The following is a 13,100-nucleotide window of genomic DNA, read 5'->3' as shown; positions in this document are numbered from 1 at the left end:
GGTCATTGCAACCACTCTAGGTGGCTTCTCAGCATTTAAGATCAACATCAGAGAACCTCTTATCAGTCCCACTGATAGTGCAGGCATGGCTCATGGGGACACGGGAGAGAGCCTTGTTTGTGGCAGCTCCCAGGTTATGGAATGTTCTCCTTTGGGAGATTAGGCTGGCTCCCTCCCTTTTATCCATCTACCAACAGCTGAAGACTCATCTTTTCAGATAGGCTTTTAACAATCATGACTGAATCCCTGAATACCTTTTTGGAGTTAAGATAGTTTTTAAGGTTTACTTGCTTTTAACTATTCAATTGTATTTTAATTAGCATATAATTTAATTTTTTAAAAATGTTTAACTTATGTTTTTAACTGTATTCCTTTTAATATGGTGAGCTGCCTTGGGCCCCCTTATTGAGAGGAAAAAAGCCTATAAATGAAACAAATAAACAAATAAAAAATTTAGCATAGGTTGCAAAGTTCAAAATAATATTTACGCAAAGCAGAAGGAAACATGTACAGTTGGCTCCTTTGTCCCTGAATCAGGGTACCTGGTTTTGATGCATAAAAAGCATATACTTCATGTTTGAGTAAGTGGCAAGTGACCTTTATTTTTGGTGAGAAAAAGTGGTGCAAGATACGCTTCCTTTTCAAAGGACAGTGAAAAAGTTCTACAATTAAACACATGCAATATTCAAGTTTCATTTTTCAGGAAATTACCTTAATTATTATTATAAAGAGCAAGAGGTTTTAATACTCCTAGAACATTTTCACATAGTCTAACAATGTTGTTGCCACTGGGAAGGAAATCACATGGTCACTGCTCCATGAAGTTTCCTGTGCTATTCTCTGTCAATGCAATTTTGAGGAATTATTCTTACCATGATAAAATGCAAGAGCCTTATAGACTTCATGTGAATAACTATTAGAATGCTGTGAAGAATGGAAATCCCAGCCCTATTAGTAAGTACTCAGACAGACATAATTTACAAAGACAGTTTTTGCTGACTTATTACAGAAGTTCAGAACCCACAGATGTTGTTCTGCTAGAAATCCCATAAACCATGATCACTGGGACTGATAAGAGTTGGTCAATTATTTGAAGGTCCAGGGGTTCCTTATTCCTACTATAAAATATCAGTCGCCCAAGATTTCGCTGATGCAGTTGAATGCCAAAAAGGCTTCTGGCTAGTAAGAAAAGGGTAGACTGGCTTTTACCTATTTCCATTTATTCATGCATAGAGGCTTATAACTAACTGTATCCAAGTGCCTCTATCTAAAACAATGGTCACTACCCCACATCTACTCCAGAAATTGAGAGTATATTTTGAAGCAGATTGGGAGAGGCTACAAGGGGAGAAAGGATAGTTCTGTGACCTACATGGGAGGCGTGATTTCAGATAGGACCCAAGGATAACGAATATACTGTAGATCTGTACTGACAGCTTGAAGTAATCTTGGTGCTGCATCCCTTTTATCTGATCTCATACTTTTATTTTCTGGCACGATGGCCTGTAAATGTTAAGCCACTAGAAAGTGAAGTGTAACTAAATAGTTAAAATATGCATTTACAATTATTTATTTAGAGTTGAAGCATAATTTTACATTTTTTACATTCGTTTGTAACAAGAATGCAGATACACAATATCATGCTTCCATGTGGGGCTATTCATAGGTAGCTGTTATGAAGTCATCCCTTCCACTCTTTGATTTTTAAAGACACATGATTAGAGTTATAGTTTGTCATCAGAGTATGTGTCACTCTACTAAGTATTTTTCCCATATAAGCAGCATACAAAAATGTAATACAGCAGCTGTTGTTTAGCATATAGCAAAACATTTAATAAAGTGGAATGTTATTAGCTTCAAAATTGTATAATTCTGCCCAACACCACCATCCAAAGGTACATGCATTCTGGCATACCAAGTACATGGAGCATTCTTTTTGAAACATATACTTCAGCAACAGATTGAGTGACAAACGTAAATTCAATTATTGCTTCATTTCTGAAATACCTATTAAAGACTTTTTTGGACTACTACTGTTTACATACTCTTGCATACCTGTAACCAGATTTTAGTAGGATTTGTTTTACACCACCACTCTTACTGCATTCACAAAACCAGGTGGTGGCACACTCAACAATATCAGTAAAATTGCAATTCAGAAGACTACAATTAATGCTATTACCAGAAATTTGAAAAAGGTTTATTGCATAACACACCCCACTTTTTAAAATACACTGGCCGGTGTGGAATGCCAAGTTCTTAGTATCTTACCTACTGTCCTAGAAGGTATCTCCAATTACATAAAAACATTCATTATGCATTTAAAAATAAAACTGTTGTAATTTTTTTCCTAATATGGCTATAAACAACCTTACTTACATCCCAAGGGCATCAGCACCATATACCTTACAGATAATGCTAAAAAGGTATGTTTGAATAAGCCACAAAAATGGTGCTGATACATAACACATTCTATCCTTTAGCCATGACTAAAGAGGGAACAGGCGTGGTATTAGTGTGCTTCTTCTCCACAGTCTTTTCCTTGCTGCATTCAACAATTACCACCCTTAACCACAATTCAGTACATCTTCATTAACCTTAAAACATTGTGAGTGCTGTTCTGAACAACCTGTAACCCTTAATTTGTAAACAGGTTCAAATACTGGTTTAAAAAGCGACAAACTTAACCACAGTTAAGCTTAATACAGCCATAACAACCCATAGTTAAAATTCATGGGAGGAGGAGATTTGCATGTAAGAAGGAAAGAAATATCACTGTACGTCCTTCCTCATCTCTTAACCACGGTGGGAAGCAATACACCTGGATGGTCTACATGCCTGAATTTTAGTGACAACCAAACCAAAGGAACAGACATAATATTCATGTTTGTGCCTTGAATTCTAGGCAGTGTTTATCATGTAAGATAATTACTTTCAGGTTTAACAGTGATACAGACTTAGTCCATATAATTTCTATTTCCTACCCAAAGGCTTTATTGGATGGAGGCACATTGTAGAGTACTTTTCCAATCTCTGATAAGTGTGCTACATTTTAAGACTGTTTGTGTATAATCTGCATAGGATGAGAACTGCTAGATGTTGTCAAATATTTTCCTTCTCCCCATGGCGGGGGCCAGATCACAGTACTTTGGAGTTGCCGTTCTTAAGCAGCTTTCTCTGTATATTCTCCACAAGTTGCTGTATATAGTGCTCAGCTATGAGTCTACAAGACTCATACAAGGCTGGCCTAGATATTTTTAAGGGAAAAAGCTTTAATTCTTCACTATTAATTACACTCTACCATAAGGTGAAGTACTTCCAGTGTATGACAATATATAAAAATAAAAACTATGACTGAGAACAAGGAAAAAAACTATTCATATTCACATTCAAGGGTGCCACACACAAAGAATCAACTAAACTATTTCAGCTTTCATGTCAGCTGCAACAGGAGAAACTTCATAGATGAAACAGCTACAATACTTGAACCTTCATGGATATTTTCAATTGCACATAAGGATGTGGTGGTTCTAGAACAGCGAACATGGCAGGTTCCTAGTTTAGCAATTTTCCTATTCTTTCTTTACAGGGTGATGACTTGTTTACTAAATAATATTAACTCCAGTTAGCTAACTATATGACCCACAGCCATGAGACATCCTGTGTCTAGGTATAAAAATACAAGAAAATACTCTAATATTTACCATCCCAAAGTCTGTGTTCTTAGTTATAAAAGACAATTTTACACTGTAAGGAAGCAAATCCTTTTAAAAAACATACAAGAATGTCTTTTTTTCATAAAAATATAGCTTCCCTTCTAGATAATAGTTCTTCCCAAATGACTTACGTAGCCAAGAGGAAATATTTTCCATAAAAATATCACATCTAAAGTATCAACTTATATATTTACACATATAATTCCTTTTTATGAAATTTATGAGTTATTTGATAAGCTATCAATCTGATTTACAAAGTACCTAAAGACAAGAAAGTCTGAAATATTTACATAGTACACATATTAAAAAATTGCAGTACGATTAGATAATGGAATGTTTCATCTCTAAAAACAAATTCAAGCTTAAAAGGACAACTCTAGATCAAAGATGCCCATTTATACAGTTAAGAGTGAACTAGCACATTAATTAATCCATTCTCCTTGTAGACTAACTTCTTTGTCCAATACTCTGTAAAGATAGTTTTGAAAACTACAAGCATGTCCACGAGATCAGTATGCTAACATTGTCACAATAATAAGCATTTATGATGATCATGTGAATTGTTTAGATATGTTTCCTTTAAATTTCCAAACATAAAAATGAAAATTTAAAGCAACTGTTTGAAAAACAAGTCAAATAATTATAATATACTGACTTTTTCAGAACATCTGATAAAATCAAATCTCTCCCTTTTGTGATATTCTACATAACAGTAGATTTGTGCCAGACTATATGATTTCTAAAAAAACTTACTATACTGATCATGTGGACAGAGGACTAAAGCTTAACCCATCAACTAATATCAAAGATAAACAGTCATCTATAACAAAATCTTTCCTCCTTAGAACTGCCCTCTTTCACCGTAGCCAAGAGGATGGAACCCATTGAGGTTCTGTATCAAGTTTGTTAATTAAACGAAGTAATTCCTGATATGCTTTATCAATATCAGAATTCACAATTGCTGTATCGAAGTAATGACCATTATTTTGCTCCATCTCTCTGGTTTTTTCAATGATTTCTCGTAATTCTTCTGGCTAAAATTCAAACAGAAATATTATGTTTCATCAGCAGATATTTATGGGTATCACTCAGCTATACACAACCATACATACATATTCAATCAGCACCTTGGAGAGTACAGTGGTGCCTTGCACAACGAGCGCCCCGTAGAGTGATGAGTTCGCTCTACGGGGACGTTTTTTCCATCGCTAATGTGATCGCAGAGCGATGGCCCCAATGGGTGAAAATCGCAGAGTGAAGGTCGGTAAGCGGTTCGTTTACCGACCTTCGCTTTGCGACCCGCCAATCAGTTGTTCCACGGCTTCAAAATGGCCGCCGGAAGCCCCCAAATGGCCACGCGCAGCGTTTTCGTGCCCTCGTTAAGCGAGGGGAGGTCGCGAAAATGGCTGCCGGCCATAGAGGAACATTGCTGTACGGTGAGTAAATCAGCCAATTGGAACGCATTAAACTAAGTTTAATGCATTCCAATGGCTTTTTTCTTTCCGTACAGCGATGTTTCACACAGCGAGGGTTAATCTGGAACGGATTAAACTCGCTGTGTGAGGCACTACTGTACAGTGTTAACAGGAATAGAATGAAACAAAATATATCAACACTAGCAGGCCTGAGGGTCAAACTACAAGAGCCTGTAATCTGAATTTTTTTTTTGGCAAGGTATACAAGGGGATCTAAACAAAATCCCTGCCAATATTACATATGTATATATGTAAATGCTTATTTAATTTGGGTGAAATGAAGGCTGGTATTACTAAGAACTGGCCTCCACTTATTTTTGGCCCCAACTCTAACTGCCTGAAATATCAGTTTTTTCTTTCTGAAATCAAACCAATTTCTGTCCTCTAATAATTTTTCTGAACTCTTTCCTTTTTTTTAGTGGTTTGGCCACGACCTGTGTCTTGTTTTCAGTCAAATTCACATTCATATTCATGTCAGTCAGTCAGTCAGTCCGTCCATCTGTCCATCCAGCCAGCCTGCCCATATGGCTACTAGTCCACTCTGGGCGGTTTATATATTAAACATACACAATTCCCAACAATAAACATGATAGTATAAACCCAAAATAAAGATAAAACAATTTAAGTAATAATCATTAAAATAATATAAAATAATATAGAGCAAGACAGCAGGACTGACAGTATAAATCTTGAGACCAATCACTAAGGCGTTGTAATTAAGGTGTTGTAAGGTCTGGGAAGGCCTGCCGAAAAAGCCATATATTTAACAGTCACTTAAAAATTCCCAATGATGAGCCAGGTGGATTTCAGGTGGGAGGTTATTCCAAAGCTGAGGAGCGACAGCCGAGAAGGCCTGGTTTCTGGTTCTCTCTTTCCAGGCCTCTCTCGGGGTCAATACTCTCAACCACCCGGCCTGAGAAGATTGTATGGTGTAAGCAGATCTCTTCAGGAGGAGGCGTTCTGTCAGGTATTGAGGCCCTAAGCCATTTAGGGTTTATAAGTTGACACCATCACCTTGAAGCCGGACTGGACAATCCACCTTAAGATGGAAGTAGGCAGAATGGACCGCAGATGCTATTGAAGCTCCACTGACAGCGCTGGGTCCAATAGTACACCCAAGCTGTAAATCTCATCCTTAGTGGAGAGTAGCCCCCCCAGGAGAGGGAGGCACCAAATCCAAGAACACTAGGGGAACCTACCAACAGGATCTCTGTCTTGCCTGGGTTCAGCCTCAGTCTATTATCCCTCATCCACTGCAGCACGGCATCCAGGCAGCGCTCAAGGGACAGGACAGTATCCTCTGCAGAAGGGTGAAAGGAGAGATAGAGCTGGGTGTCATCCGCATATTGGTGACACAAAGCTCCAAAACTCCTGGTGATCTCCCTTAGGGGCCTCATATAAATATCAAACAGCATTGGGGAGATCATCGACCCCTGAGGGATTCCATAGTTAAGAGTCCAAGGGGTGGACCATCATCTCGCCGAGCTGTATTCTTTGTGGATGGTACTTGACGAAGGACTGGAGCCAGGCCAAGGCCAGGTCACTAATCCCCAACCCAGAGAGAGACATTCCAGGAGGATATCGTGGTTGACGTACTGAAGGCTGTTGACAGGTCGAGGAGGACCAACAAGGACATTTTGCCCATCGGTCTCCCTGAAAAAGTAATCTTGCAAGGCGACCAATGCTGTCTCCATATCATGGCACAGCCTGAAGCCGGACTGGAATGGATCAAGGGCATCGGTCTCCTCCAGGAGTGTGTGAAGCTGATCAGCCATCCAAATATTCTAAATATATTCTAAATATCTTAATACGTATATCAGATCAGCTAATCTAAATATTCTAGATATAATGGCCTACAACCTGGACAAAGGTGATAGAAAATAACTCTGCCTGATTTCCTTCCAATCCCGCTCTTTTTTCATAGTCAACCCAACTACAGTCTACTCAGGAAAGACCCTTAAGGTAAGCTTTCAACTGGGCTTAAAAGAAAAGCAAGTAATATTCTACTAACCCATTCCACAAATACATGTCTTATTGTAAATTAATAAAAACTGCAAGTCCTTCAAACTAATTACTTAATTTTCTCCAACATCAGAAAAGACCATCTTTCTCAATCCAATCAGGGATAACAGAGAACATCATTTTTTCACAAGAAAAAGAAAGAACAATCAAACAAGCAAGCAGTATTCTGTTGGAATCCAAAAAAGACAAACATACTGCTACATAGACATCTTCTAATGCCACACATTCTGCCTATTTCTAACAAAGTAGCTACGTTAGTCTGTTGGCAAAATTTAAGGGGAAAAGAAATCAAAACAATGGGAAGGTAAAGAAAAAAGAAAAAAACCATGGCACTTTAAAGATTTGTTTCAGCACGAGTTCTGATGGTTAAAATTCCACTTTTTAAGCTTAGTATAGAATAAATGCCCTATACTTTGATTTTCTTTTAATGCTTACTGTCTAACAGGCAACGGTTCCCCTTGACATTTAGTCCAGTCGTGTCCGACTCTAGGGGGCAGTGCTCATCCCTGTCTCCAAGCCGTAGAGCCAGCGTTTGTCCGTAGACAGTTTCCATGGTCACGTAGCCAGCGCGACTAGACGTGGAATGCCATTTCCTTCCCACCATGGTGGAACCTATTTATCTACTCACATTTACATGGTTTTGAACTGCTAGGTTGGCAGGAGCTGGGACAAGCTATGGGAGCTTACTCCGTCACATGAATTTGATTTTATGACTGCTTGGTCTTCTGACCTTGCAGCACAGAGGCCTCTGCGGTTTAACCCGCAGCGCCACCACTTCCCTTAGTCTAACAGAGGAATAGTTAATGTTATTGTGCTTGTAAGTATCTTTCTGTATGTATTTCTGACATATAGGCAGACATATGCATCAGGTGTTTTGTGGCACTGATAGGAGTATGGTGGAACCACAGATCCAACAAGGAGTAAAGTTAAAACTGAAAATGAACTGCATTACCCTTTTCTAGAGAGACCCTTACTCCAATGTGTATGAGTTATGGGCTTGAGGTTTCTGCTACATAACTCTTTGTGCAATGAGTCACACAATGGTATGATACAGGATAAGTTCTAGAAAACGCCATGCACAGGGATTTATATTATGCAATTATCCAACAGGATAAAGACTTCAGAGTGGTGTCCTCTCATAGTTTGGAGTTGGGTTGCAGATAATATACCAGAAAGATAAACCAGTACTGCTGTAAACATAACACATGAATATTGTCGTTGTTTAGTTGTTAAGTCGTGTCCGACTCTTCGTGACCCCATGGACCAGAGCACGCCAGGCCCTCCTGTCTTCACATGAATATTACCTTTGGGTTTTTGCCCTCTTTGGCCAGTAACGCACGAAGTCGCTCTTGTGAAGGTGGTGCAATGAAGATAATGTATGGTTTCAAGTCTGAATTACGTAGGCTCTTCAGAGACTAATAGGAAATATAAATGAATACTATTAATATTTATACAGAATAAACCCAAACCATTATTCATATTGATTATCCCCTGCTTAAAATTATAACATTACACAGAAACAGTGAAGTTCTACACTGATTATGGATGAGGTTCATGCTATGTGAAATAGCACGGGGAATCATGGAACCCTGAGACGCTCCACAGGCTAGTGGTCAAGGTGTTGACCAGGAGCCCCCAGCACCACTACAATTCATAAAGTGACACCATGCAAAGGAAAATCCCAGAAACTGACTCCTTTTTTCATCAAACACTTTTCACCTAAACGGGCTGTTTTTCAACAGGTATGAAGGGTAGTGAGTAGAAGAGAGTAGACCAACGGTTCCCAACCATTTTAGCCCCGTGGACAGGCTGGGGAAGGCGGGGCACTCCTTGTGCACGTGCATGTGCAAAGTAGCAGACATTCTCTCGGGCGCTTGTATGCATGCGCAAAGGGCAGTGCAGCACTCGTGCGCAAACAGGCTGTGCCGGGGGGAGTGCATACAGGGGTGGGGTGGGAGGTCTGTCTCCATGGCCCGGTCTGGCTCAGGTGGACCGGGGGTTGGGGACCTCTGCTGTAGACCATCTTGACTACAGCCATTAGTGTTGTCAACATTCAGCTGCCCTTTGCTATGTAAAGCTTGGCATCCTTTTTCCTGCTGGCAACACGGGCACAATATTTTGCAGTAATACTGGGCCATTTCCTGGCTTTTTGAATCATGGGTACAGAAGCACAATATCCTACATTCATAAACAGGAGGTTTTCTTTTGAAAAACCGAATGACATCCCAACAGCATGATAAACAATACTTTTGCAAAGTGTTGTTTATAGGGTAATTTTCTATTTCTTCACATCTAGGCAGAAAGACACAGATCACACAATTCAATGATTGGCAACCTATGGCCCACAGACCTCTATATTACTTTTAAATCCTACATGGCTTGGGAACCACGTACTTAAGGGAGTTTCCCTACTATAGGTATGAAACTGTCTGGACCTGCCCTTTCAGCTGTTAAAATTGTTCATCTGAAATGTATTAGGAAAAATATCTTTTCATGTTGCTGCTCTTATGATCTGGGACTGTTTCTGAAATCCTACAAATATGGTGATATTGGAGGGATTCAAAAGAGGATGTAAAGCAGAACTGTTTTGCTGCATCTTTGAATACCGCTATTTTTTTTACGATCTGTGTTTTTACAACTTACATGAAGTACTTTTGCTATATGTTTTAATATTTTGATTAATTATGATGAATGTTGTTCTGGGTGTCCTTGGACAAACAAATTGCAATAAAAGGGAATAATAAATAAATGAATGAATGAATAAAAATGATACCTGAAAAGTTAGTTAGGGATTCTGAACAAATATCTCCCTAACCCAACTTTAGTGAAAACTGACAACTGCAACAATTTATCATCTGGAGTTGCTTTCCATTTTGCATGACAGATTGGTTACACTGGTACTTGGCTGTGACCAAAGTAAGAACATAAAGTCTGCAAGATGAACTGACATATATTCATTTCTTCTTTAGGGACATACATATTTTTGTATGTCTGCTGTGGCAAACACTTGGACAGGCTGTGTTGCAAAAGAAAGCCAAGGAAACTGTCTCTAAAATCTGGAGGTATTCAGGACAAAGTTTTATGGAAACTAAAACTGATAACTCAATATATACAGCCACTGAAGGGATGAAGTGGGCAATTCATTGGCAAATTTCCTGCCCACACAGAAACAACCACAGATGGATATTAGGAAAGTTACATAAAATGTTCCAGAAAAATTAGAATTATCAGTTCCTGAACTAAATCTGATACCAATAACAGTGCTTTCAAATGGAACTACTACAATTGAATGCTAATGTCCAAAAATGACTTCCATTACCTGTGTATGAAGGTTTAAAAGACATATTTTCCCAGAATTGATCACTTGCCGGACAGAGTCTATGCTGGTACCGTAAAGATTTTTCTCAAATTCACCATGCTCAATAAATTTTCCAGCTGCTATGTCAGCTTCAAATGCTTGTCGTGATACAAAATGGTAATCTCTGCCAGCTACTTCATTTTCTCTTCTGTTTCGTGTTGTATCTGATAAAGGCCAGTGAATAAACCAAAGTTAAGATCTGTAAATTCTTGAACTGGGGAAATTGTAAAAGACATTTTTGCATCAAGATACTTAACAGGGCTAACAGATAATAATGACTTGGAAAAAAATCTCTTTAAGCAGAACACTCTTGTAGTAAATTAACAATGTTGATCTTTAGAGTCTTTCATCCAGAAAGGATTATAAACCTTTAACTGCAATGAAAAATAGTTCTATTATGCAGCAGTCTCTGGCAGATGTCCAGCTATGCGTAGTACATGCCCAGTCATGCAAACGTACTCAGCACAAACATTTATCACATGAAGCAGAGAATGTCACATGCAACTGAAACAGGAATATACAGGGTGGCAAAATGACATTCTTGAAAATTAGGTTTTAATTCAGTTTAGTTATTGGTTCTTTCTTATGAATGGGTCAAAGCACCCTCTCTAAGGCAGCAGTTTTGAAAGATAGCTAGCAATCATATACATAGAAGAGTTCACTAAAGCAGTTTCCCAATACACCAATGTATATATAATGTGCACTTAGGGGACATGTTTTTTTTTAATTAGAAAGGAAACAATACATCCAACCCTTTCAACTTACGAGGAACTGCAGAAGCAAACCGGTCAGCTTCATTATTCAGTAACCTTTGCCTCAGTTCATTTTGACCACAGTTCTGTGGACCAATCAGAACAATGGGTCGTTTTCTATTTGCTGGTTGGTGATAAAGTGACATTTCCTCATAAGTCAAGATCTCCTCATTGTCGTAATCTTTAAAAGAAAAATCAATTTTGAATCTTCTGATTTCTGTGACAACATTTGTTTTGATTCAGTAACTGCTAAGAAATGTTATGCATTTTTGTTAGTATAATCTTGTGCCGAATCCATTTCAATCTCCAGATGATCAGATGTCATGTAGAGCAGTGGTCCCCAACCTTTTGGGGGCTGCGGACCAGCTGGGTGAAGCGAGCTCCATGCATAGGGGGGTCAGGGGCACCCCTGTGCGAGCGCGGTGGGCGTGTCATGCCTTTAGTGGGCGTGTCGTGTCTGTAGGGGACCTGCTGCGCTCATGTGCATGCAAGCACAACCCCCCCAGGTGCAACACACCCACCACGCAAGCGCAAACCCCCCCGCATGGTCCTGCCAAGGCAACGGCCCGCTACTGGGCTGCGGACTGCGGGTTGGGGACCTCTGACCTAACAGACTGCCATCTTTTGTATAAATGCCTGTTTTATCTTTATGTGGAAATTCCTGCTCAGTATGCCATGCCCAAGTAAGGTTCATTTGGTGGAGATATGGAGGAGAGTCTTCTTCGTTGTAGCATACATCATGCTGAATGATCTCTCCATTAAGATCACATGGGCTTCCACAGTGGAGTTTTCTGCTATCAATTGAAGATGGATTTGTTTAAGTGTTTTCTTGACTATTCACCAGTTCTGCTTATTTTAATGATATAAATTTGCAATATAACTGTTGCCTTACTTCGTTAACAGATTTTATTATATTTTAATTATTTTTACTGTTCTGAGGATTTTAAAAATTAGTAGGCAGTAGTTTAAAATCATTCTTAATAAATAATTAATATGCTATGGCACACAAAATAAGAACATTTGAGTTTAATGGGAATACGTTTCATAAAAGTACTAACAAACAATGGAACGTCAGTAAATGCACTATGTGCTTCTAAATATTGACAACAGGTTAAGATTTTGCCAGTGTAAAATGATCTATCTGTAATACAGCGGATAAGCTCAAATACTTTAAAATATTAGATATCTAAAAATACTCAATTTTTAATTTTAAACTATTGAAGTCAGTAGGCAATTGGACACAAGCAACACTTAGTCAATGACATAACAGGTAGTGATTGACATTTAATAAAGTCATGATTTATGTACCTTATTTAGCAAATGCAAATGGACTTAGTGCTCCCTGCACTACATCACTCAAGGATAAGGGGTATGTGTGTATATATGCATGTGTACATGCATACACACACACAAATATGATAATCAATGCACAACAGAGCTTTGATGATTCTCTAGAATAAAAAAAAATTTGAATAATAAAGTGATAAAGTATCTATCTTAGTAGATATTTTATTTATCTAGAAAAAATATTGAAGTCAATTGACTTCTTCTTACCATCATTTTTATTTGCATTATACAATACTTTCTTCCGTTTCTTTTTGTTTTTCTTTGCACACCAAAGTTTTCCTAGAAGTTAAAAAAAAGTCAAAGTAGTTTGAATAGAAAATGAAGTTCTTCTGGCTGGATTAAAAATCAATACATCTCAACAAAGCACATAACTATAAGGTGTTTCACAAATACAACATGCAAAACAGATCCTCCTAATAGGTTTGCAATC

At 38.5% G+C, this 13,100-nt stretch overlaps 1 protein-coding gene across 6 annotated transcripts in view; it reads right to left on the bottom strand.

Annotated features, from left to right (window-relative positions):
* Nucleotides 1-1,546: 1,546 nt before the first annotated feature.
* The window catches only part of PALS1 (protein associated with LIN7 1, MAGUK p55 family member), a 76,460-nt gene continuing 64,906 nt past the window's right edge, over nucleotides 1,547-13,100 (bottom strand). For 5 of the 6 annotated variants that reach the window (XM_020799761.3, XM_072986120.2, XM_020799768.3 and 2 more), the window contains 5 exons: nucleotides 12,878-12,949; nucleotides 11,337-11,504; nucleotides 10,533-10,735; nucleotides 8,518-8,628; nucleotides 1,547-4,750 (listed from right to left, as the gene is read on the bottom strand). In XM_020799761.3, coding sequence (XP_020655420.1) covers nucleotides 4,574-4,750; nucleotides 8,518-8,628; nucleotides 10,533-10,735; nucleotides 11,337-11,504; nucleotides 12,878-12,949 — 731 coding nt within the window. In that variant the 3' untranslated portion in view covers nucleotides 1,547-4,573. Of the gene's footprint in view, nucleotides 4,751-6,390; nucleotides 6,492-8,517; nucleotides 8,629-10,532; nucleotides 10,736-11,336; nucleotides 11,505-12,877; nucleotides 12,950-13,100 lie in introns of all 6 variants that reach the window. The other variant, XM_078390344.1, reaches the window with a different exon arrangement.

Source organism: Pogona vitticeps, chromosome 1 (assembly GCF_051106095.1).
Source record: "Pogona vitticeps strain Pit_001003342236 chromosome 1, PviZW2.1, whole genome shotgun sequence".
Lineage (NCBI taxonomy): Eukaryota > Metazoa > Chordata > Lepidosauria > Squamata > Agamidae > Pogona > Pogona vitticeps.
The sequence above is the reverse complement of the archived record's forward strand: the minus strand, read 5'-3'. Positions and strand labels throughout refer to the sequence as shown.